The 25977-nt window shown below is 39.5% G+C and overlaps 1 protein-coding gene across 2 annotated transcripts; it reads right to left on the bottom strand.

Moving 5' to 3' along the window:
• Positions 1–841: 841 nt before the first annotated feature.
• Positions 842–20099, bottom strand: flnca (filamin C, gamma a (actin binding protein 280)). Of its 2 annotated transcripts, XM_065297908.2 has the most exons (48): positions 19435–20099; positions 18390–18638; positions 17098–17195; positions 16246–16396; positions 15898–16016; positions 15730–15807; positions 15455–15617; positions 15176–15376; positions 14964–15020; positions 14389–14526; positions 14174–14300; positions 13934–14070; positions 13654–13847; positions 13436–13549; positions 13219–13362; positions 12939–13062; positions 12697–12857; positions 12477–12567; positions 12226–12395; positions 12025–12142; positions 11686–11948; positions 11003–11600; positions 10731–10904; positions 10107–10269; positions 9818–9978; positions 9560–9727; positions 9313–9436; positions 8927–9083; positions 8652–8841; positions 8523–8546; positions 8176–8420; positions 7876–7975; positions 7648–7788; positions 6758–6886; positions 6475–6648; positions 6229–6390; positions 5935–6138; positions 5698–5850; positions 5333–5455; positions 5012–5248; positions 4661–4930; positions 4362–4499; positions 4148–4263; positions 2579–2711; positions 2293–2469; positions 1922–2140; positions 1576–1788; positions 842–1493 (listed from the first exon to the last, which is right to left on the bottom strand). In XM_065297908.2, the coding sequence occupies exons 1-48, from the start codon at positions 19802–19804 to the stop codon at positions 1306–1308; spliced, it is 8148 nt and encodes a 2715-aa protein (XP_065153980.2). In that variant the 5' UTR covers positions 19805–20099; the 3' UTR covers positions 842–1305. The 2 variants fall into 2 exon arrangements, with proteins under 2 accessions (XP_065153980.2, XP_065153981.2); XM_065297909.2 differs by lacking the exon at positions 14964–15020.
• Between the last annotated feature and the right edge of the window lie 5878 nt (positions 20100–25977).

The following is a 25977-nucleotide window of genomic DNA, read 5'->3' as shown; positions in this document are numbered from 1 at the left end:
ATGTGTCCGGCTGTGTTTGAACATGCGTTATGTTGTAATTTAATCAAATTAACACAAAAATATTTAGAAAAAAAAATAAATGAATGTTTTGTTAGACTACTTTAGATGACAGAAAAAATATTTACTGAACATTCATGTATAATAATAATAATGAAGAAAAATTAGGAAAATGATGTGTCCATGCCTGATGTTCTCATCCTCCGCAACACTTTTTGAGAACAGTTTAAGCACACATACAGAATTTTAATTAAGTTTGATTTTGAGTGACCAAGCACATGGACCAGTTACTTCAAGATGGCTACCAGGTAAGATCATTTTTTTTACAGTTAATTTGAAATATTGTCTTGTCAGAATGCTTACACGACATTTTGATTATCATTACCGCAACAGATGCTTATTAAATGTTAATTTAATTAATAGAAGCATAATACTTTGATTTTAAATGCATGTGCAGAATCTCCAAATTATGTTCTTTCAGGTTTGTCATGTCATTTTGAAAATATGTCAGTGTTGATGTTTTCTGACTGTTGCGGTAATGAGATTTTTTAGGACTAATTTTTTAAATTATGTTACAAAAAGTGTTAAATGATAAGTAAGTGTTTAAATTAATGTTCCCATTTACTCCAGACTTTGTTTTTCAATGTCTGGTGGGAAAGAAAGTAAATTTAAGCAATTTTTACATTTTCATGCTTGACATTTTTAAAACCAAGTTTTCGTGAGAATCACCCATATATTCAGTTTATATGTTTTTTTTGTTTTTTTTTTGTAGATAAAATAAATCAAGTGGGAAAACATAATAGCATTCTACTTCAACATTTACAGACAAAAAATACACACTTAATTAAGTTTAGTCTTTATTTAAGTTTTTCAACACATATCAAACTGTTGGTTAAGATAACAAAATGACATTCTATAAAGCATATAAAAGCGTTGGATACATCTATACACTGTTGTCACTAACAAAAGTGCCTTTAAGAAAGTAACATTCCCCTTTCTATATAACCATCATCTGTAACTATCCCTTCTGTTGATTATACAAAACAAGCCCATTTCATTTATTTAAGGTAAGTGGTGGCATCCAAACAAACAAACAAAAAAAAAACATTAAAAATGCATTTGCACCAAACAGGTTAGCATTAATTATAGAACCGCAACTTCAAAGAAGTGTATTGTCAAATTGTCAAAAATAAGATTTTCTCAGAGAGTGAGAAGATAATATAAATGTTTTGGTTAAAGTCTATATTCTCTTGCATAGTGCTGTTTTAATCTTTATTAGAGGAAATCTGCAGGTTTGGTTTTGGGTTATTAAGGAACCGTGATGTTGAAGGGAGTACCTGGTACAATTTCATCCCCCCATTTAACAATAACTACATAATTTCCTTTTTCCTTTACTGCATAGGTTACGTTGTAAATCTTGTTTCCCATATGCTTAACAGACACATCTTCACATGGAGTTTTGGGACCATGAACACCAACCATCAACGTGTTTGTACCTGAAAAGAATAATGAAAATACTTTACTTTTTCTCTAAACACAACATATTTTCCATATAACGCATTATTGATTTTATTTTACCTGCTTTACTACAGTCAACGGAAAAGTTGTTCTTCTGACCCACATAGGCTTTGGAGAGGCCAGGGCCATGACACACGACCTTACTGGCATCTGATGCTGACTTGGATCCGGCCAAAGAGCTGTACGCTCCGGACATCTTAGAAGTTTTGGTTACAGTCTCTACAATGACTGATGAAGTTTCGTGTAGACTGTGACCCCCAGACAGACGCATTCCTAAAGCAAAATATGCAAGCCATAGTTGCAAATTTAACAGTTAAACACTCTTATCAGTTACTGTTTTTTTATTTAATTTAATCTTTTCTTTCCTTCAGGAGCCCTCTAAAAAATAAAAAAGATTATGTCTTACCTGTAACCTTTGCTTTGAAGGGACTGCCAACAATATGCTGTGGCCCACCATACTTTATGGATATAAGATAGTTGCCTGGTGCCATAGGCGTATAAGAGATCCTGTAACCCTCTGGGCATTCAGTACAGTCCATTTTGACCTTTGAAGGGCCATCAATAGTAACAGATAAAGCCCCTGATCCAGCATTGCATGTGTTGACGACAAACTCAGAGGCAACCCCTAAAGAACAACAAGAACAAGGGGTTTACACTTGGACATATAGGTGATGTATTGCTGACTATTTTGTCTGAAAGCGGCGTAAAACAACTTCAGCATAACACTAATCATTACATCACCAATTTTTACCAAGCAGAATAAGAGTGGACCCATACCTGTGCGGCCACCCTCGAGTCCTGGACCAAAGGCAGATACCATGCCTGGATCTCCAACATGTTCTGCCTCACCAACCCGAACTCGGAATGGGCTACCTGGTATGTGGCTTCCATTAAATTTCACATCAATTGAATGAACACCATTCTCACGTGGAATGAAGCGAATTGCATTCTTGTCTACAAAAGGAGGAAATTGTAATTCAGAGTAAGTGAAGTGTAGTCTATTTGAAATAACAGTTTAGCCATATATCATTATTATTGTAATGTAGCATTAACGGTAACTCACCACTATCCAGTTCAGTGACATAACACTCTTCGACCACACCAGAGGGAGCGTGAACTTTAGCATCTATTACACCTCTCGCCCCGTTCCTCTGAACGGCAAATTGGGCTTCATGATTCACCTTTAGATCCTTCTCCTGAAAGATTATATAGAGTTTATATAGTACACAACAATTAATAATAAGATTACCAGCAGCCATATCACCCTATAGCCCAAGACAGCTTGCCCACTGAAGCTAAGCAGGGTTGAGCCTGGTCAGTACTTGGATGGGAGACCACCTGGGAAAACCAGGTTGCTGATGGTAGAGGTGTTAGTGAGACCAGCAGGGGGTGCTCACCCTGTGGTCTGTGTGGGTCCTAACACCCCAGTATAGTGACAGGGACACTATACTGTCAAAAAGCACCGTCTTTCGGACGAGACGTTAAACCGAGGCCCTGACTCCCTGTGGTCATTAAAACTTCCAGGATGTCCTTCAAAAAGAGTAGGGGTGTGCCCCGGCATCCTGGCCGAACTTGCCCATTGGCCTACTAATCACCCTATATCTACTAATTGGCTATATCACTTTATCTCCTCTCCACTAATAAGCTGGTGTGTGGTGGGCGTTCTGGCGCAGTATGGCTGCCGTCGCATCATCCAGGTGGATGCTGCACATTGGTGGTGGTTGAGGAGATTCCCCCATTCATATGTAAAGCGCTTTGAGGTCTGCAGAAAAGCGCTATATAAATGTAACGAATTATTAAAATGTATTAATTATAATTAAAGTAATAAACTGCTCCAAATGCTTTTTTTTAAGCCATGTTGGGTAAATATTGGACAGAACACACCTTTGGGTTAAAATTGACCCAATGCTGGGTTGTTTTAACCCAACTGCTGAGTTATTATAACCCATGGTTGCATAACAACAACTCGAGATCGGGTTATTTTTAACCTAACATGTGTTGTGTCTAATATTTACCCAATTATGGGTCAAAAATAACTCAGACATTTTTAAAGTAAGTGAGCTGTCTAAATGAATCCGATTCGGATGGATCAATTCAGACCAATTTGCTTACCCATTTGACCAGCTTATTGAGAACAACTAACTTAAATAATTTACTAAAAAGTAAATATTTTATAGTAGTAGTTCTGATTCCCTGATTAAACAAGGATTTGTCAGTAAAATTTAACTGGGGCAAATGAGGATTTTACTGGCGCTTGTGCCCCAGATAAAAGAATGGTATGATGTCCTTGGCCCTTGAGAACACTTAATCCCTGTTCAGCAATATAATATGACCCCTGGACAGAAGTACAGCGATGGAGTCCAGTTACAGTTCAGACATAACACAGTGAGCCACAGGCCGAATGAGAGATGTTTTGCCAAGTCTTCATTTCACTGTTGCTCCATCTACCAAACTGTGCTCAATGGGATCTACTGTATATCATCTAAACTGTCAAGTTGTTTCACTGAGACAGCATTATCCACATTGCATATTGTTACAAAGCAGCTTCATGGCATGATGTCAAGCCAAAGCCGACTGCAAGAGTTGTTCTTGTCCCTACGTTTATTTTTTTAAGACATAGATTGGGGCTTACCTGAAGACTTGTAACAGTAAGTCGACGTGCATCATCGGACAGTTTTGCCACCGGAACGATAAAGGGGCTATCTGGTATATGCTCATTATTGAACTTTATGGAAGCTTCATAGTCGCCTGAGAAGTGAAATAGAGAATAGATATACAGTGATTTAAAGATGGATTTGTCATTTGAGATTATTTTTCAATGTAGGCACACTCCTCATAAACATTACCTGGCTCCTGCACTATGTAAATAACCCCACAGGATCCATCTTTTCTATCCTCAAATGAGATTTCAGCTTTGCTCGGACCCTCCACAGCAATGGACAGACCACCAGCCCCAGCCTCTCTTGTCCAAATACTGAATTCAGCTGTCATTTATCAACAATAAAGTTCAAAACATTAGGAAAGAACTGCTGACACTGGAAAGCCATTGTGTGGCAAATTGCTTACAGTGTTCCTTCATAAGTAGATTAAGAAGAAAGTATCCACTAAAAGACTAAATGTAATTTTAAGTGTAATTGAAACATACCTGGAACTCCAGCGACTGCTCTCTCGAGTCCTGTACCTCCAGCACGGACCTTGTGGGCACCTCCTTCTCCAAGGGGCCCAACGGTAAACTGGAAGGGGCTTCCAGGAACATGCTCGCCTCTGTATTTAACATTGACTGTATGAGGGCCCATTTCAGTAGGAATGAAGCAGACTCTGTATGTGCTGTCCCCACTCTCAACAATCTCTGCATCTGTCACCTTCCCATTAGGGCTGGTCACCTGGGCTATCATACCCTGAATCCCTGTGTCACCTAGAAAGAGGTCACAGGTAATGATGAAATGAATGATGGTGATGAGAGCGAAATAAAGTATTAATAATTCTTAATTCTTACCTTCCTGGGGCATTGCACCAAAAATACCCAGTCGCTCTCTTCCTAGTAAGGACTCAAAAACATCTTTAAAGGGGTCGCCGCCAACTTGTGTGCTCTCCTCCATGTGTACTTCTCGCTTCGTCTCACCACCGTGAGTCTTGCTGATTTCTGTGCGTTCTGTACGTGTGTAGGTGTGGCTGCTACGGGTGAAGGTACGAGTCAAGCGCTCCTGTGCAGACATCATCTGGAACCAATTTCCTATGTAAAAATTAAATTAAAGCGATTAAACTAGTGTTGTGAATTTTGTATTCTAACCCTTTTAAAGATTTTCTTTAAATTCACCTGGAATTTTAAGGTTGAGGTCGCATGTGCTTCCTACTGAAGCAATAGAAGCAGCATGTCTTTTTCTTGTTATACTCTCTTTCATGCGTCCTTCTCCTGCTACCTTCACTGTGAAAGGACTTCCTATGGAATTTACAAGCAAATAAAAAATTCAACATTTTTATTTATTTCTAATATGAGGAGTAAAAATGATTGTGCCCTGTAAGTGTTTATGTAGCTCAATTGGTAGGGCATTGCATTAGCAGTGCAAATGTCATGGGTTTGATCCACAGGCAGCACACATACTGATCAAATGTATACCAAGTCACTTTGTATAAAAGTGCCTGACAAATGCGTAAATATAAGGTAACACCAAAGGAAGTAACCTGGTATGTGTTTGTCTGCAAACTTGATGTTGATGATGTAGTTTCCTGGTTCTGTAGGACAGTACTTCACTTTACAGGTTCCGTCTTCCACATCCTCACAATTGATATCAACTTTACTCGGTCCCTCGATCGACAATCCAAGACCTCCATATCCTTTAAGAAATAATTTCAGTTAGGAAAATCACAAGTTTGGATTTTAAATTGTTAATGCATGGTTGAGAATTGTTAAGAACGTACCGGCATTTCTAGTGTCCACAAAGAACTCTGCCAATTCAAATGTATGAGCCTCAACAAGACCTTTACCAAACGCCTTTACCCTGCTGGCCTCGCCAATTTCAGAAGCCCCTACCATAATCTTGAAGGGACTGTTGTTTACATGTTTTCCACTTTTTCTCACGCTAACCTCATGCTCCCCCACTTCCTTCGGAGTAAAGGAAAGACCTGTCAAGGTGGGGACAAAAAAGATGCAGAGGTTAATCAATGACAACATCTACAATATGAAGAAAGTAACATAAGGCTTCTTGTGCCTACCAATGTGTCGATTGGGCAGTCTTTTCAGTAGGCATGGTTCCTCTTTTCCTGAAGGAGCTTTGATGCTGGCCGTTAAAAAGCTGAGGTCTGTTTCTGTGATCTTCAGTGAGACATCTGCCGCAGAGCCAACATTCAGCTGAGATCTTCTGAGTGAATCGTCACCTACATAAAGAAAAACAATGACATATGGCGACTACACAAAGACAAAGTGAACACTAGTTTACTTTATTGATGATGTTGCCATACCCAGGATTTTAGCAGTGAATGGGCTGCCAGGAATGTGCCTGTTGTCAAACTTGACAATGACTTTGTAATCACCAGGTGTGGTAGGCAAATAGGACACAGTACAGGTACCATCTTTATTGTCTTTGCAGCTGATTTCAGCTTTAGATGGACCCTCTACAGCCAGGGACAAGCCACCTATGGAATAGCAACAACAAACAACTGTTTAAGAATTATACAAACATGTTTTAGAAAGAATACAATAGAAAAATATCTGCATTTGTGTCATATTAAAACCCATAAGTACCTTGTCCAGCATTTTTGGTGATGACAGTAAAACTGGCTAGTTTATTCACGATGCCATGACATAGACCAGGTCCATAAGCTGTTACCATTCCACTGTTCATTGCATCCACATAGAACTGCAAAGGACTTCCTGTGAATTGAATTGCATTGAAACTATGATTGTGAAATGCTTTTTGGGGCCTGCATTAGGGTTGTTGCGGTGACAGATTTTTCCCACCGATTAATCAGCGTGTGACAAACCCGGTTTCACCGGGTGGGAGGGGCTTATAAATGCACAGAAGTTCGCATTTTACTTTCACTTTTGAATTAGATGCAACTGTTGTTTAAATCCAGCGCTTGCGTACGCTGTGTTAAATCGCATATGAATTTGCGTGCAAATGCGAGTGCAACAGCTGGTTTAAGTGCTTGAGTCAATGTGCGCAGGTACTTCTGACAGAAACCCGACAGTCCCAAGCAGAGCAACCGGCTATTCCTCCATAAAGCGCTGCTTGAATGATGGGTTTATTATTATTCTTAATGAAAAACACAACAACAAAACGATCTCGCCTATATTAAACATCATATATGTATCTGCCTCGCAAACTCTGACTGAAATAAATGAAATCTGACACCTGCTGCTCTGTGACGTGATGCCCGTTCAGCTTCGCTGAATTCAGGGAGCAGACACATTCAGTTGTAAGTGTTTGCTCTCTCTAACGAAACTAAATTCGAAAAGAAAATATCAAAACGACGGTGAAAGACAGTGTCGCGGTGGGCAAGTGATCTAACCGGTGAGAGGCTGAAGCACCGGTAATCACCGTTTCACCGACTATCGCAACAAGCCTAGCCTGCATTATTGTCAGTCTTTAAGATTCAGTACAATGTGTAGGCCATGTGAAAAGCCAGTCTAACCTGGGATGTGGTTGCCATCATATTTTATATCCATTTCATGCAATCCCTTCTCGGTTGGCTGATACTGCACTGTGACTGTTCCGTCTTTATTATCCCTGATTAAAGGACGGGCTGTTTTACCAGAGGGCATACGAACTTCTCCTGCAAATAAATAACCAAATGTTATTGTCTTAATAAACAGAATTAGAGAAATAATGCAATTATTAATGAAATAATGCAATGTGTTACCACTGAGTTCTCCCTGCTGAACAGTAAATGGAATAACTAAGTTTAATGGTTGGAACATAGGCTTTTTGTCCTCCCTTGGTTTAACAGGCTGATCTGTAGCCTGAAATGAAAAATAAAATGAAGAAACAATTCAGATTGAGTTAACGTTTAAAACAGTTATACTATAATTCTGTCAATTAGATAAATTGAATCCTCTTATTCAAATCCCTGCATTGCAATGTCCAGGCTAAGGTCAATATTAATTGGACTATCATGGCCGTCATACACAGTTCAGCGCACCTGTTCAGTAATATCACTTACCATGACATGAAAGGGGCTGTTGGGAATGTGTTGTCCTCCAAAGCGGATCGTGATGACATATTTGCCTGGCTCAGGTGCAGTGTAGTAGATATCGAAGGTGCCGTCAGGATTCTCTACAACGTCCATGTCCAGCTCCACGCCATCAGGGGTCAGCACTGTACATGTCACCTTTCCTTTACCAGCTGGTTTAGCATCCACAGTGATGACCGTCTCCTCTGCCCTCGTAATGTTGGGCCCAAGGCTTTCTGCTCATGACAAATAACAATATCGTTTTAAATCGAAGAACTGAAGAACATAGTGGACTTAGTGTTTGAGGTATTACGCTAAAAAGTTTCTCAAGGACTTACCAACTCTATGCCCTCCAATAGACACTGGAAATAAAAAAACAAAACAAAAATCAGTTTTCGGATTGTGCAGGGTGGGGACAAAACTTAAAGTGGAGTCCAAAAACAATAATTTGATAATTGAGGCAATACCTGTGAGTAGACATTTGCTGGCATCACCGGTGGGAACAGCATGGACATTGTAGGGTGAGTATGGGATGTTTTCTCCACCATATTTGATAGTGATGGTGTAGCGGCCAGTCATGTCTGGCACGTAAGATACTGTGTAGGTCCCATCTCTGTTGTCATGGATGCTGGCTTTCTTTGGTTTTCCCTCTGGATCCTAAATTAAAGACAGATTTTAAATGTATAGCAAACATTTTGATCAAAAGATATCTGTATGCAGAAATTGTTATGTGAAAGCTCACCAGTATTTGGACCGTCAGAAGGCCTTTTCCTGCATCTCGAGCATCAATGGTGAACTCGACTGGCATACTGGCTGCCACTCCTTTAGTGTCCAGACCAGGACCGCTGGCACGCACCTTACTGGCATCATGCGTGGGGGCTGAGTTGACTTTGAATGGACTGTGTACATCCAAAAAATTAAAGAGAACTTAAATATCATATAGCGCATGGATTTTGAAATATACAGCTTTGTGAAATAAAAACTAATGTTGACACATCATAAACCATCATAAGCTTGTGAATATAACTAGATACAGCCAGAAAGTCTTATATTGTAGTCTATTCTATTTCCCAAAATGTCTTGGTAGGTCAAACTTGGAAATTGATATGCCTCTGTCTATGATCTCACCTTCCAGGTACTTCTTGGTTGGCATATTTGACACACACAGTGTACGGTCCCTCCTGTGCAGGGGTGTAGTTAACAGTATGTGTTCCATCACGATTGTTTTTAACAACGACAGGCTCTAGAGCCCCTGTAAGACAGAAAAACAACATTACCACCAGCCAGAAAAGTGTATCCACTATTGTTCACTGGGTGATTTAGTGTTTTAGGCTGACTGAGGACATTTTCGTAGAGAACTGGGTGTGTCAATTACCTGTTGGACCATACAGCTGCACCTCTAAAGGAGCCAGTCCGGCCTTGCTGCTGTCTACAGTAAAAGTCTGTGCAACATGTGCTGCCACCCTGTTAGCAAGTCCAGGACCTGAGCACTTGACCTTACTGACATCTACCACATCCTTCACCGGCACGCGGAATGGGCTGCCTGGGAACAGCAGTGAAAAAGTTATAAACTAACAGCTATAGAAGAACAGAATTGAAGATAGGTAGTGCAATAAAATATGTATGCCTTTACCTGGAATTGGCAGACCTCCATAAGTGATGTTGACATCATAGTCTCCTGAAGTGAAAGGCACATATTCAACGCTGCAACTACCGTCTTTGTTGTCTTTACAGAACATTTTCGATTCTGAGGCTCCTTCAATGGTCAGACCTAAACCACCTGTTCCGGCACCCCTAAACATAATGATGAAGGGATGTACAGTGACTTACAGATGATCCTAAACTGATCCTTTCTCAAAACAGATATGGCAGTGTCTTTTTCTTTTCCACATAGACATTATATATCAATTTACAGCATTTACCTTGTCTCCACTGTAAAGCAGTTAGGTTTGTTGACCAGCCCACTTTCCAGTCCTGGACCATAAGCACGAACACGAGTCGGGTCACAACCTTCTACAACCGACACCCTAAAGGGGCTCTTGGGAACAGCAACATCGTCATAAAATACCTCGATCAGATGCAGACCTACAAAGGCAAAGAATGTTTGTTTGTAATTAAATATATAGATCAAGTAAGAACCTTTTAAAGTTTGAAAGCTTTTAGATTGTGCACTCTGACCTTAAATGTTTATATATAGGAACAGTTTATTAGGGAAACTGCAGCTGTTAATATTATTAATATAAGCTGTACTTCTTGCCAACCTTGCAGAAGGTTCTAGTCAGAGACCCAACTATTTCATGACCTTTTTTATAACGCATGTGCTATTTATAAACTCCCTGCATCTGTGACATTCCACTGCATACAGTACCACTTCATAATGGCCTCTTCTTGTATAATGTTATCTACCTAGTACAAACATGCGTCTTTCTATTAATGTTCAGGCTTCTACACAAATGATAATGGATAATATTCTTAGGAACACTTTAAGGGCCATTCAATTTAATTTCTTTGGTAAACCCATTCATTCAACACTGGCTGTGGCATACCATCCTCAAAAGCAGTGTATTCCACTCTATAGGTGCCATCTCCCTTATCTGTGATATGTGCATCTGTGTTTGCGCCAGATGGATTGATGATGCGGATCTTGACATGATTTCCTTTGGTCTTTGTTTGTGCCCTGGCATCCACAATAAAGTGTGTAGTCACCTCCTTAAGGACTCCTTTACAAAAAAGAAAGTCAATTAGGTGGGTTTGATTCCCAAGGAACACACATACTGTTAAAATGTTTAGCTTTGGGTAAAAGCGTCTACAATATTACCTCTTGGTTCAACTCCCGGTCCATACACTTTAATTCCACTTGTGTCCACAGAGGGTTCCACTTGAACATGTATGGGACTCTTGGGTACCTGTTGACCTCCATATTTAATGGTGATGGTGTGCATCCCATGAAAAAGAGGAGTGTAGGTGACTGAAAAGGTCCCATCATTGTTCTTCTGGATCCGAACTTCAGCTTGAGCCCCTGAATCTGACACAATCTCAATGGTGAGTTCAGCCTCTCCAGCCCTACTGCAGTCCACAGTGAAACTGGCCACCTCTCCAGCTTTAGCTTTCTCCAGTCCTGGGCCACTCACTTTTACTTTACCAGCATCTAGAGGTGACTTGACAACAGCTTTGAAAGGAGAGCCAGTGATATGTGCTTCCCCGAACAGGATATTGATATTGTAGTCCCCGGGTTCTGTAGGCAGGTAGGCAACAGAGCAGGTGCCATCACCGTTGTCTTGGCACTCGATCTTAGCCTCACAAGGGCCTTCCAATGTCAGACCCAGACCGCCAGCACCTGCACCTTTAGTGTCTATAGTGAACAGTGCAGGCTGACCCACAATACCACCTTTAAGTCCTGGCCCATATGCACGCACCTAGTGTGAAGTACAGTAGCATTAATTTACATAGCTCATGCAATCATTTCACAGACTCAAGTGGACCAAAATGCTGTAATTGTACCTTTGAGGGGTCGGCAGGCATGACCCCCTCCACAGAAAAGGGACTTCCTGGAACAGGGTTCCCATCATAGCTGATGTCCACCTTGTAAAGACCCTCCTCAGGTGGGATGTATTTCACACCGGTGGACTCCTTGGTCTTGTCTGATTCTAATTTGCAAGGTATTTGTCGACCAGATGGTGAGGTTATGCTCACATTTAACTTGCCCTGTCCACCAGCCCCTTTCGTGTTGACAGTAAACTCCTGATCCTTTCCAACTTCCACTTCTGCGAAACAAATTTATTTCAGTACAAGGCCTAGATTTTTAGTAAGCAGAAGCAACTTATGAGGTAAAATGCTTACTTTCATTAAGTCCTTGAACTTTGACTTTGCCGAGATCTAATGATGGGGCTACCGTGATGTTAAAAGGGCTTTTGGGAATGGGGTCTCCTCCATATGTTACCATGATGGCCATCTCACCCTAAATATTTCAAAGTGAACATTGTTTCATTGCTTATGCCTATTCAAGGCAATTTAAAAATAGGAGACAGTAGTGATCCTGACCTGGTGAAGAGCAGTATACTTCACAGTGTAGGAGTAGTCATGGTTATCAATGATTTCAAAGTCTTTTACAGCATCTCCTTTGACAGCAGTTTTAAACTGAACTTCTGGTTTAGCCTTTCCAGCTCCCTTAGTGTAGATGGTGAAATGGGTTGGAGTGCCCACTTGAACACCTGAAAGTCAGTTGTATAACTGAGTCAGTCATAATCGGTGTAGGTAAATTGTTTAATTTTAAGTACATGGCTGAGACTTACCTGTCTTGTTCAGCCCAGGTCCCTCAGCTCTGACTTTACCAGCATCATGGGAAGGTTCCACCTTAACTTTGAATGGGTTGCCCGGGATTTCCTGTGAAACACCCAAATGTGATTGCTTGATATAATCATTCAGCATAAGTGTTGTACTTAAGTCTTAAAATAATCGAATGTGTCCTTAAAAACAGGATATCTAGGAATGTTTGCATAGAAATTGTTGTACCTTATCTGCAAAGAGCACCATAATGGTGTACCGGCCAGGGCCAGGCGGGGTATACTTGACTGTAAAGGTGTCATTGTCATTTTTAATTATGTCAAAATCTATATCTGCCTCTGCTGGACCCACCACACCTGGGGCACACTTGATCCCAATGCTGACATCACCTGTGACAAAATCACAATGATTAAAAGACCATCATATTGTGTCTTACAAAGGGAATAGAAAACTCCAACTTGTAAACAAACCTTGGCCAGCTTCGCTGCAGTCCACAGTGAAGTAAGTGGGCTCATTAGCCTTTAGGCCAGTTTTCTCGATTCCTGGCCCAAAGACCTTAACTTTGTCAGGGTGACAACCTTCACCAACAAGAACCTACAGAGTTTTAAAGTGATGAATTATCAACAGTAAACAAAGACATGCAAATGACAAGACAGATGTTAAGGACATACAATGACAAAATCTTTAAAACAACAATGACTGATGGTATTAAACACACAATTCTATAATAAACCTGCATTAAATACTTACTCTGAAGGGACTCTTGGGTATGTTGACCTCACCCCAAGTAATTATGATGGTGTGTTTTATTGGCTTGGTTGGAACATATATGCAAAGAAAGGTTCCATCCCCTTTATCAGTAATCTTAATGTCAATGACACAGCCTTCAGCATCCTGGAAAAAACACAATCAGTAACCAAGTTGCACTACCAAGTTGAGTTTACCTGACTCTGACATATATACACACCTGAGCATAGATCTTCAGGCTCCCTCTACCGGCTCCTCGGGCATCAACAGTGAATTGAGTTGGTTTGTTGACAATAACTCCAGAAGGCTCCAGGCCCGGTCCAAAGGCTTTAACCTAAATATAAGATCCCACCCAAATTAACAATACTGCCACTGACACCAAACCTGTATAGAACATGACAGGTTTTCCCTTAATATTCTTTTGTATATATCCATCACCTTTTCAGGAAAGACATCATTGGCTGCTGGGAGTATGTGTGCCATGAATGGGCTGTCTTTGATATCTTTATCATCACAGATGACGTGCACTGCATAATCGCCGGGTTCAGTGGGCCAGTATCGCACATCACAGGAGCCGTCACCCTTATCATCACACTCGATCTTAGCCTGTGATGGGCCCTCAATGGAAAACCCTTTATAGAACAGATATATCACACACGCATTAGCCATCCTTCAAACCTACCTTCTCCATAAAGAAATCCTATCTAGAATGACCTACCTAAAGTTCCCACTTCTGTACCAATGGCCTCAACGACAAAATCAGCTGACTTGCCAACCATTCCAGTCTTCAAGCCAGGACCCCAAGCTCGGACTTTCTGCAGTCCGGCCTCTGCACCAACTTCCACTTCAAACGGGCTGCAGCAAACATATTTTGAAACATTGTTGCGACCGAAGGGAATCATGTGTGACAAAAAGTCTGTATAATTATATTACATTAGGATGTTCTGTTAGTTTTTACCTGCGTGGGATTGGTTGTCCTCCCCATGTTATGTTTACATGATATTTTCCAGGGTGAACAGGACAGTAGTCACACTTGTATACTCCATCACCGACGTCCCGTACTTTCACAGGTACCTCTGCTCCACCTGAAAACATAATGTTGGATGAATTTCTTTAACAGAATTGTAATGAGAAGTGGAAGGAGCAAAGACAGACAGTTCAGAAATTACTCACCTGGGCCTTTTACAGAGACCTTCAGCTCTCCAGTTCCTGCCCCTTTGGTAAAAACATTAAAGTCGGCCACCTCCTTAACACGAACACCTTTAGGCTGCAGTCCTCGGCCAGTGGCCCGACAGGCATTTGCATTGCTAGCTGAAGGATAAACCAAATAAATAGATTATAAATTCCATCAAGCACAAACAGAAGCAACGTTAGTAAGATATATTGTATGCCGCAATCCTTGTGAGCAAAATGCCATTTGAAATAAACAACTCTTTGCTACAATCACATGAAAATTCCCAGAGGACACCTGTGCAAATATAATATTCTATTTCAAACAACAGAAACAACAATCACCAAATTTCAGTTACACTTTACATGTCAGTCTCCACCATGTCTGTGGCCCTCTAATATAATAAGCACACATTACACATTCTGTAAATTTGCTTTTGCTTATGCAATAAGCTTCCACAAGCAAGCCCATTTGTTGCTAAAAGCAATAAGCCAAAACACTGTACTCCTCAGTGTAGTACAGACACATAGGTATTGACCCGAGGCGTGTGCAAAGCCTAACGTGAACGACGGCACACCTTTCTTTTTAACAGGATGTATCTGGACCGGAGCCACGGTAGAGGGTTTTGGGGGTGCTACAAAAATAAACAAGTGTGTTTTGGTTGGGCAGAGTTTCTTTGACCGATTTTTTGTTTGACTGTTTTGTATGTATTTTAAAGATGTTTAAAGAATTCAGAGTGGATGCAGTAGGAGAGATGAGTAGACAAAACATAGTTAAACAGATACTCACCCTCGGAGATCTGCACTTTGAAGGGGCTGTTGGGTATCGGCTGTCCGGCAAAGCTCACATGGATAATGTGGGGTCCCTCCTGCACAGGTTTGTATGTGCAACGAAAGACGTTATCACCTTTGTTTTCCAGAATAACTTCCACGGTGTTGTTTTTATTCTGAGGATCAACAATGACCACCTTAACATCACCAGCCCCAGCACCTGGAATTTGGCAGAATTATGAGCAGACAGTCTTAAAGAAAAATGTAGCCCAAAATACAGCTTTTATGTAACACTCACCTGCTGTATAGATGTCAAAATAGGTGGGCTTATGAGCGACATTGCCCACTGGCTCCAGACCAGGACCTCTTGCTTGGACTTTGTTTGGATCACCCAGAGCTTTTGCCACATTTACCATGAATGGACTCTTATCAATGTCCTGTCCAGCGAAGAGTACCTTAACCTGGGGTAGAGCAATAAACCATTTCAACCATGCCACTGGAGGGAAATTGGTTAAATACTCAATATATTTCTAACATCAGTCCTCCATAAAAGTTGTGCAGCTTTTCAAGTACCTTGTGGAGACCCTCAACTTTGGGCACATAGCTGACAGAGAATGTCCTTTTCTTGTCGTTGTTGGCAACAACTTTAGCCTAACAAAATAAAATGTAATTTTGGATATATTTTTAAAAATGCAGTTTGTGGTTTTCTAGAAAATGTTACAGAAGACTCCTGCCTCTCACCTCCTCTGTATGGCCTTCTGGGTCTTCTACATACACAATTACTTCACCAAGTCCCGCTTCCAGCGTTTCCACAGTAAACAATGCCGGCTTTAAAACCATGTTGCCCTGAGGCGCAATACCTGTTTATAAGAAAACAAATAAAGTAAATATTTTATCAACACTTTGTATATGTGTTGTTTCTTGAAGATAAATGTATCCAAACAAAGCAGAAATACTACTTCTTTAGTCTTGAAAATGACTACACATCACAAACGTTGAGCTATGTTTAGTGCAGAAACTCTTTTTTTCTGGAGAGTCCAGATTTAATGTTGTCTTAAGAGACCTGTGTCTTGACTCTAGCTTTCTCACCAGGTCCATAGGCCTTTGCCTTTTTGGGGTACAGCTGCTTGGGCTTCAATGGGGCTCCAGGCTTTAGTTTGGCTTTGGGAAACTGAGAGAGGTATGTCATCACCGAATGTTCATCTACGTCTGGATCCACAATTTCCTCTGGAGCTATCACCTACAGATCAAAAATTCATTTGATGTCAGATGGTAAGAAAAGTCATTGTCTTCGCAACTTCAAAATAATAAGCCCAATTGTTCCTGCAAAAAACAAAAACATTGTTTGTTTTGTTTTTCAAAAATAATTCACCATATTAAAATGGTGACATTTTAAAACGTCCCTCCCTTATCAAGTTATCCAGCAGGGGGAGCAAAGAGTGCAAAACTGAAACAATGCTGAAACATTTGGAGAATCGTTTATTTTTAATCTGTTTTCGAAATGGATATGGGAATAACGCAAGAACTATGAATCAGTTACACCATTTTCTTTATACCATCACATCTGCTCAACCATCACACGGTGGTGGCGATTTCTTCATATACTATATTTATACGCAGAGCGCTAAGGTTTCAGAGTGGCTTTCAACAATCCAGAGACAGGATTTACCCGGAGCCCGACCCCTCCCACATACCTCTCAATAGTCAGCAGGGCATTCAGCCCCAAGTATTTATGACACACACGTTACACCATCCATGGAATCTCACACTTTACCAATAGGAATAATAGAGCGGACAAACACTCTGCCGAAGTGCTGAAACCACTGTAATGTTTAACACAAATCCACACCCGGATATAACCTTCCAAAACTGAGGCTGAAGTAGGGGATAAAACTCTCATTACCTAGTGTAGTGTAACTGTAATAATGAGTGGATGTTTACCTGTGGAACACCGAGCCAGTCATCGGCCTGCTGCATGGCTTCACGCGCATTTTCGACAGGCTGTTTGGGGTCCCATGCTTGCCAGTCAGGGCACAGACCTGGAAAAAGATAATATCATAGTATTATATGTGTGAATCTTTATCTCCCTGAGAAATCTTCTTACATTGCAAAAAAGTAAAAGTTGGTTTAACTAAAACATTAAGTTACCAGGTTGCCTTAAAATTTTGAGTTAATTCAACAAAAATTTTGAGTTAATTCAACTAATTACTTAGGCAGGTAACTTACTTCTTACTTCTTGAGGTAGCTTAAGCCAGGACTAGGCCTTAGTTAAATTAGGAAGTATAGCTAGTTTTAACAAACATGCCTTGCTAAAAACATTACTTGTGTGCATTTTGAAGCGAAACAAAGGACAGTGGTGTATTTTAAGATATATCAGTACAAGTTATTTTCAGTTTGGACAGCTTTTATTTTAGTCTAGGACTAGTTTAATCCCTGTCTGGGAAACCGCCCTTTTACGTTGAACCAACTTTTAACTTTTTTCCAGTGTAGGGCATGTACACAATCCTACACAATATCATGGTTATCTTAAACTATTTTATGATTTAGCGAATTTTTGGCTACTTATGTCATTCATAATATTTTGTGCGTTCTACAATTTAAAAAGTGAAAAGTTAGACTTTTTAGGTACGATTAACATCCTACAAATTCATACAAAGTCACCCCCGCATAGAAAGTTGTCTTTCTGTGAGGTCAGGTTGCACTATAAGTAAATCTTCAATCTTCGAAACTAAATAAAAGTGTGTTTTATTGAAACAATGATACTTTTTAAAATCACCTATGATTTTAGTCCTTTTATAAACCAGCTCTGCTGTCTAAACACTGTAAACAAAAGTGTCCGAACAGATGTACAATGTAACCTAAATATAAAATAACAAGCACAGTGTATGCACTTATAATTGCTGTGGTTTGTCAAAAGACAGTAGCACCCTGTATGGTCATGACTGTCTCACGAGGACTGCTTCATATCAGCTACACTAAGTAAACACTTTAGTTCACTACTGCTGTCCTCAGTATATATCCATGTGAGCAAAAAGTAGGCCAGCATGTCCATAAATTAAATAAACTTGGATGTCAAAGTATTAGTAGGCAGAATTTACCTGACAATTGATAATACAAAGTCTCAAGGTAGCTGGGTTTATCAAGCGTCCGTATACCCAACCAGCACTGTCCAAAGTCGAACTAAGCTAACAGCTACACCACACATACAGTATCATGTCGTCATGTTTACTTACCAGGGGCACAGTTGTCCACCAGTGCACCGAGGGCCTTGCCATCCCTCCAGTCTTTATTAAAGTTGTTAATAGGAAGCTGTGGAACCTTGTTCTGAATCCAGCCCAACAGTCTTTGTTTAGGTGTGAGTTTCTTAACCTCTTCATCTTCCTCATCATCCCACATTGGCATGGAGATGGAATAATGTAGAATGAGTGTCCAGATGAGACCCAGGATTAGCTTCAGATTCCCATCTACAATAGCTTTACTGTCTGTACAGGACAGAAGACGTTGAGTTAACTAATGTACATGAGATTACAATTCATTGAGTCAATGCTTGGATAAGCTAAGCCATAATTGGCTAATAACTAAAAAGTGGGACATCAGCGGACTACATTTACAAAACAAATGTGGCAAAACAGTGGCAGTATCGTAGTGTACTTGAATACTATTGCATGAATGACAAAAAATATGAGCTGTTTGGAAGACAATTCTTCCGATTACAGTACAATTTTACATACTGTAGTGCTATTATATATCATATCTAAAAATAGATCAGTAAACCTTAAAGCTTCACAGAGGTTAACATTTCTATACACAAAGGGAGGCCAGATGTCTGATATGTCTCGTCTAATACCCAAGCTATTTATAATATGGCTGGGCAGACCTAAAATAAACTTTCATGTTTGTCTTTCAGCACACAAGATTTATGACTTATTTTCCATTTCGGTGAGATTGTCTGAAGTGAACTCACAGACGGTGTTGAAATAGACCTCCTAAACTTTAACCCGACACCTCAACTTTAAGAGAGTTAGGTAATGAGCAGATAAAGTTTATGAATGTGTTTGATAGAGGTCTGTCAATCATACGTACTCACATGCAACAAATGCAAACCACCAAGTTTGTGTTTGTGTTTGTTAATGCCATTATAAAGAGTTACTAAAGCGCAAATAACTCACTATTCATAGTAATAGAAATGTTATTACCACGTATAATAATGTAATAATAGAAACATTTCATAAAATTTTTACTTAAAACTTCAAACTATTCAGTTAAATCAGATCTTACCTATAGACACTAATTTGATGTGCTCTCTTTCCAAAAACTCCAGCGCCACTGAGACGTTCTCCAGCTTCATTTGTCTGAAGTTTGGTCTGACGTTATGTTTTCTGCACATTTTCTTCTGACTGAGGACCTCCAAGAGAGCGATAAGTTTGAGGCCATCGTTCAGGTCTTTCTGGAGGTCCGTGACGGTCTTATTGATGCACTTGAGATGTTCATTGCACCATCTGGTGAAGGTGTTCTGCTGGATCTTCTTCCAAGGCGCGTCCTCGGCCAGATCCTTCTCTGTGGCTGGCATCTCCTCCTCTTCTTCTCCGAGCTCTGTGCCCTGGTTGTACTGGGGCGGCTGGTCGTCGAAATGTGAGTAATTGCTCATTATGGACCTTTGCTTTTATACGTCTAATGCGAGGGTGTCGCCTCAAACGGATCGAAACTCGGACGAAGTTTGGAGAAAACACACGGGCTTTCACGGATGCCTGCGAAAGAGGTTCTTCTGTCAAGACGGTGATAGATTATCCGATTTACGATTTACAAGGCAACGGTCCCTTTTTTAATTCTCAGTGTAGTGACAAATGTAGTCGCTCCTTCTTAATGGACGCTTGGAGGCTGAAGAATATCACTTTATGAAAGATGAAGTTGAAAGCAGACAGCTGTCGTCTGAAATGCATGGGGAGAGCGTGAATGAAGGGGTTTTTAAAGGGCTCAGGACCCCTGGGATTACATCACACTGATGTCATGCCGTATACAGGAGTCTGACCAAGAGTTTTTTTGTGTGAGACACTCTGGTGATTGGTCTGTGGAGATACACACACTTATTTTGGGACTGTTGGAGTAACAGGGAGGCTGTCCTGTGCGCTCATCGGCCCTGCGTGACAAAGTCATAAAAATAGAGCGTGACACCGGCCACACTTTGTGTTATAGGGTCTGTGCCACATAGGATATATGACAAGCTATTATAAATTATTATTTAAAGAGAACATCTCTGAATACAAGCAGCGCCACAGAACATGTGCCCTTTGATGCTCATTCATTTATTTATACATGTACTTGTTGACTGAAATGTTTCCAGAAAAATTATTTATTTAGTTTTTGTTAATTTTGTTATTGTTGTGTGTTGTGGACTGTTTACATCTGTTACATGAAATAGTTATTTAGTGCAGTACTAAATTACAAAAAAACAGCAATTTGTATAATGCCTCCAACCTGATCTCACAGGAATTCGTACGTATTTACGAGTTTTTCTATTTGTATAAGCGTCGTGCACACCAAGGTAAGGTGTCTAAACTGATGGCCGGCGTATGTTTTCAATTGTTTCCGATGGAAGTGCCGCGCTTTTCAAAAATGCCAGCAGCTGGAGGGTTTTCTGAAAAAATGTCAACTTTTGGTAAAATGTTCGGTTCATTAAAGGGATAGTTCACCCAAAAATCACCCTCATGTCGTTCCAAACTCGTAAGACCTCCATTCATCTTCGAAACACAATTTAAGATGTTTTAGATTTAGTCCTTGTTGACCCTTCATTGAAAAGTTACGTACGGAATACTGTCCGTGTCCAGAAAGGTAATAAAAACATCATCAAAGTAGTTCATGTGACATCAGTGGGTCAGTTAGAATGTGTTGAAGCATCGAAAATACATTTTGGTCCAAAAATATCGAAAATTACGACTTTATTCAGCATTGTCTTCTCTTCCGCGTCTGTTGTGAAGCGCATGCGCAAGACTAAAGTCACGTGACTGCAGTGGCGCAGATGACATGTTATTCTCAGATATGTTTGCAAAGTTTTTTTTTTTTACTTACAGCGTGCATCTCCCTCAGACTGTAAATGAAGCCCAAGCGCACAAAAAAAACTGCTGGGGCGCACCAGATAACACGTCAGCTGCGTCATACGTCATCCGCATCTCTGCGGTCACGTGACTTTTGTCTCGCCCATGCGCTTTACAACAGACGCGGAAGAGAAGACAATGCTGAATAAAGACGTCATTTTTGATATTTTTGAACCAAAATGTATTTTCGATACTTCAACACATTCAAGCTGACCCACTGATGTCACATGGACTATTTTGATGATGTTTTTATTACCTTTCTGGACATGGACAGCATACCGTACGTATATTTTCAATGAAGGGTTAACAAGCTCTCGTACTAATTATAAAACATCTTAAACTGTGTTCCGAAGATGAACGGAGATCTTATGAGTTTGGAAAACATGAGGGGGAGTCATTAATAACAATATTTTCATTTTTGGGTGAACTATCCCTTTAATGTCACTTCTCACTCAGCCGTCCAATCACAGTGTAGAAGGGGAGGGACAAATATCACAAGAACCAACCTGCGCATCGTTCAACGACTGATAAACAAAGCAGAAGTATCATAGCAACCAAAGCCTACCGTCTGCATCCGCCTGGCATTTTCAGCCGCGTTTAAAGGCCTTGGTGTGCACGACTCCTACATTCGTACAAAGTGAATTGTACAAAAATGTATGATTATTTAAAAACAAAAAAATAATGACACTTTACCGATAACCCCGTGAATCATACAAAAATGGTCACGTTGTAAAATTCACTTGAATTGCCATGAGATGAGAGCAAATGACCTCAACTGTGTATATAAATAAAAATAAATGTGCCGTTCTCAAATTTGCAGAAAATGTCAAGATCGTGGAATCTGTGACACAAAGAAATGAGATCAAAATGAGCTAACACAGTATAGTGTCCTTAATAAAGTGCTTAATAAAGAGTTTATGCTGTACATACACAACAGATGAACAATAAGTAAAAAATAGATATAATGACAAATTGCAATATTTGTCTGTGACTGTTGGTCTGCTGTGATCTAGAATGTTCTGACTCTTTCAGTCTGGGTTGAGTCACTGTCACCCCCTGTTTGTGTAAATGTCTTGAGTTGCAGGACTAAATGGCACAGTTTATGTTGTGTATTTTGAGCTGTCCTCTCTGTTCAGAGCAATAAGCAGACAAAGTGAGTCAGCACAACAGATTTAGACTTGGTTTAATGTCATTATTGGCACACCAGTGAGTGACACACTAAATGCTAGACCAGAGTTTATTATTAAATTTAAATCTAGCACAGAATTGTAGTGACAATCATTCTGTTTATAATAATTCAGACAATATTTTAGATGATGGTAGTGTGCAGTGCCATGACATGTGGTGCAGACGCACTTTTGGCGACCCGAGTTCGAATCCCGGCTCGAGGCCTTTGCTGATCTCGTAACCCTCTCTCCACTCTTTCCTAAAGGCAAAATCACCCAGAAAATAACTTGAGATGACTTCTGAGAAACCAGTAATGAATATTCGGCAAACAAAGCTCATTAATGATAGGAGCTTTGTTTGTTAAGGGCTAAAATGTACAGCTTGATGTCTAAATAATTAGTCTAATGCCTGACCTCTAGTCAGGCAACTAGTCAGAACACTAAACAAACATAGGCCTGAAGTAAAGTTCTGACCAGACGGGTAATCGCGTCATCGCACGTGCGTCCGATGAAACGGTCTATACCAGCAGAAGTGTAAAAGATAAAGCTGATTCAAGCTGGCAACTGCACAAATGTTGAGTTTATTTACATATGATGATTTATGGCACTGACTTCCAGATATATAAATAGAATCACAGAGTAAAGTGTGCAATGTCATCCAGGAACTCCAACTCATGTTTTAAAACCTTTAATAATCTCTCATACAATGACAAAATGAACATTTTGGTGTAGAAAAATATCTAACGTTAACCCTCATAATTTCTACATAGGAAAATCTAGTTCTTTATAAATGTTAATATTACTAGTAAAATTATAAATAAATACACAATTAATTATTGTACAAAATGAACTGTGTGGGAATAGTAAGTCGTAATATATATTTTCTTGTATTATTTAACTTTTTTATACTCACTGCACATAAGTACATTTTAACAAAAAAATTTAGCATGTTCAAGTCTGCTTAAAAAAATCTCAGTTCATTTAACTTAACTGTATAAAATCCAACTAAAACATTCAACTGAAATGTACTTACAATTATCAGTACATGTAGTAAGGAATACCCATTATTTAAGCTTTAAAAATTTAAATATTTGTTAATAAAATGTCAGAGGTTTAAGCTCTTTATTATTGATGTTGTTTTGTTGTAAATTATAATTTTGTGAAGTCATCATTCAGGTGAGTGTTTACTTGCATAACCCTGTTTAGCACATTTTATTGTATTTCTCTCCAATGTATACTGACAGCTACTTTAAGGATTTTTTTGTGTACGTTTTAACAATCCTAGGAAAAACAAGATTTTTAATAGAGTAAAAATACTTCAATAATAAAAGTAACATTTACAATTTGAATTGAATAACAAAACATACCAGAAACACATTTACAAAAGCCCACAAGAGGGAAAACGATTTGTTAAAAACTTTCTATGGTGTTATAATTTATGGTGATTAATTTAAAACACATACTGTACTTAATGAAAAAAATTAAAAGCTGTCTTGAAAAGCTTAAAACACAAACCAAATCCACTAAACACAAACCTGTATTCTTTAAAGTGTAACTAAACCCCTGATCAAAGCTGACTCCACCCACTGCAATATTTGAAAAATGCAAAAAAAGTGGGCAGATCCCAACGGAGATAGAGGGGACGAACTAAGTGTGTGGTGAGATCGTAACAAGGGCGTGGTGATCTTGAACCTGCTTACATCACGAGTCATTTTTTGGACCCATCATCCAATAGGAAAATTCAACTGCAGTAGCCACCGTTCAACCTGAAGAGGGCAGCACTCAGACGTTTTTACACCATATATTGTATTGAAACACTTTATATCCAAATGTCAAAAAACTTACTAAAATCAATGAACAGCCCTAATAAAGCATCATTCTTACAGATCATTAACTAAAAAAAGTTGGTTTAGGGTTTAGTTACACTTTAAAATGACACCAAGACCACGTCTATGTGTTTAAAAATATCAAAATACTTGCCATTTGAAACTCGAAAGTCATCCCTTTATTTTGTCCTATTGATTTCCATTTTGCGGGTGGTAAAACACCGGTGGCGTCTTTCACATTCATTGAAATTTCGTTCACTTGTAGTTTAGCAATTAAACTAGATGTATATTACAATTTAAAGAATGTTTTTACTCTGCACGTCGCCTGAGGTAATCCCAAATTGCGTTGAGCGGAACCAAACTGACAGCGCGATAGCGGAGATAGTCGCGTATACTACATTCAAGGCTACATCTAAACTTCAGTTCATCTTCATTTAGCCTAGCTCCTGATAAAACGAAGAAATTTAATTCAAATCAGCAGTAAATATCACTTTAATTGCTAACCTTATATCTGTATTTTTATAAATAAAACAGTATGGAGGAATATTGGTTAACCCGCTACATCAGCTATTGATTGATTCTCGCAAGAACATAACATGATCTTACGTGAGTGATCTTACTGACTTTACCTTGTAACAGCAAAATTAGGCGTTATAACAGGAAGCACTGGGGGTTTTACAGCTTTACGTTGACTTTGATTCCCTCTATTTGAAAGGAAGGCTCGCTCAACTTTATGCAGCGCCAACGCTGCGCAGCCCGTTTGGTAGCGATGGTTACAAATGGCTCACGCGGTACTTTGATGTCAATGGCCGCTCGGTCTGCGCAGCCCTGCGTGCAGATGAAGATAACGGTTTCTAAACGAAGTGAGAGCAAAGATTTATTGGAAAACACGCACATTTACAAACACATCCTCAGTCTACCTAGTTATGAGGAAACAATGATCATAATGCTCTCATAATATAGTTTACAAGTGGCAAGAAAATGTTAAAGTGTAACTAAACCCCTGGTCAGAGCCTGACTCCGCCCACTGGCAATATTTGAAAAATGCAAGAAAAGTGGGCAGACCCCAACGGAGATAGAGGGGACGAACTAAGTGTGTTGTGAGATCGTAACAAGGGCGTGGTGAGCTTGAACCTGCTTACGTCACGAGTCATTTTTTGGACCCATCATCCAATAGGAAAATTAAACTGCAATAGCCACCGTTCAACCTGAAGAGGGCAGCACTCAGACGTTTTTACACCATATATTGTAGTATTGAAACACTTTATATCCAAATGTCAAAAAACTTACTGAAATCAATGAAATATAAAGCATCATTCTTACAGATCATTAACTAAAAAAAGTTGGTTTAGGGTTTAGTTACTCTTTAAAGTTTGGTAAATAGCTTTTATTCTATTGGATGAGGTATATTAAACTAAACTAATCATACACTTTTAAAAGTGCTTATAGGGTTCTTCACAGCTATGCCATAGCAGAACCATTTTTGGTTCCTCAAAGAAACTTTCAGTCAAAGGTTTCTTAGTAGAACCATTTTTATAATCTGAAGAATCCTTTTCTTTAGGAATTTATGCGGAACATTTATGAAAACCATTCAGCCAAGAATTTTACATTTATTTGAATTGTACAAGTAGCCTAGAAATGTCAGCTAGCTTCTGAAATAACCCAGCTGTCATTATAATTGAAATGATCACATTAAAATAAACAATATTATTTTTTCTCTTTAATTTAGTTCTTTGA

This window comes from Paramisgurnus dabryanus, chromosome 23, assembly GCF_030506205.2.
Source record: "Paramisgurnus dabryanus chromosome 23, PD_genome_1.1, whole genome shotgun sequence".
Classification (NCBI taxonomy): Eukaryota; Metazoa; Chordata; class Actinopteri; order Cypriniformes; family Cobitidae; genus Paramisgurnus; species Paramisgurnus dabryanus.
The sequence above is the reverse complement of the archived record's forward strand: the minus strand, read 5'-3'. Positions and strand labels throughout refer to the sequence as shown.

Coding starts and splice junctions, on each gene's coding strand:
- flnca (XM_065297908.2), bottom strand. CDS start 19,804: ATGAGCAATTACTCACATTTCGACGACCAGCCGCCCCAGTACAACCAG. Junction 13,848..13,933: donor TACAGAAGTGGGAACTTTAG/GTAGGTCATTCT, acceptor TGTTCTATAAAG/GGTTTTCCATTGAGGGCCCA. Junction 1,494..1,575: donor CGTTGACTGTAGTAAAGCAG/GTAAAATAAAAT, acceptor TATTCTTTTCAG/GTACAAACACGTTGATGGTT.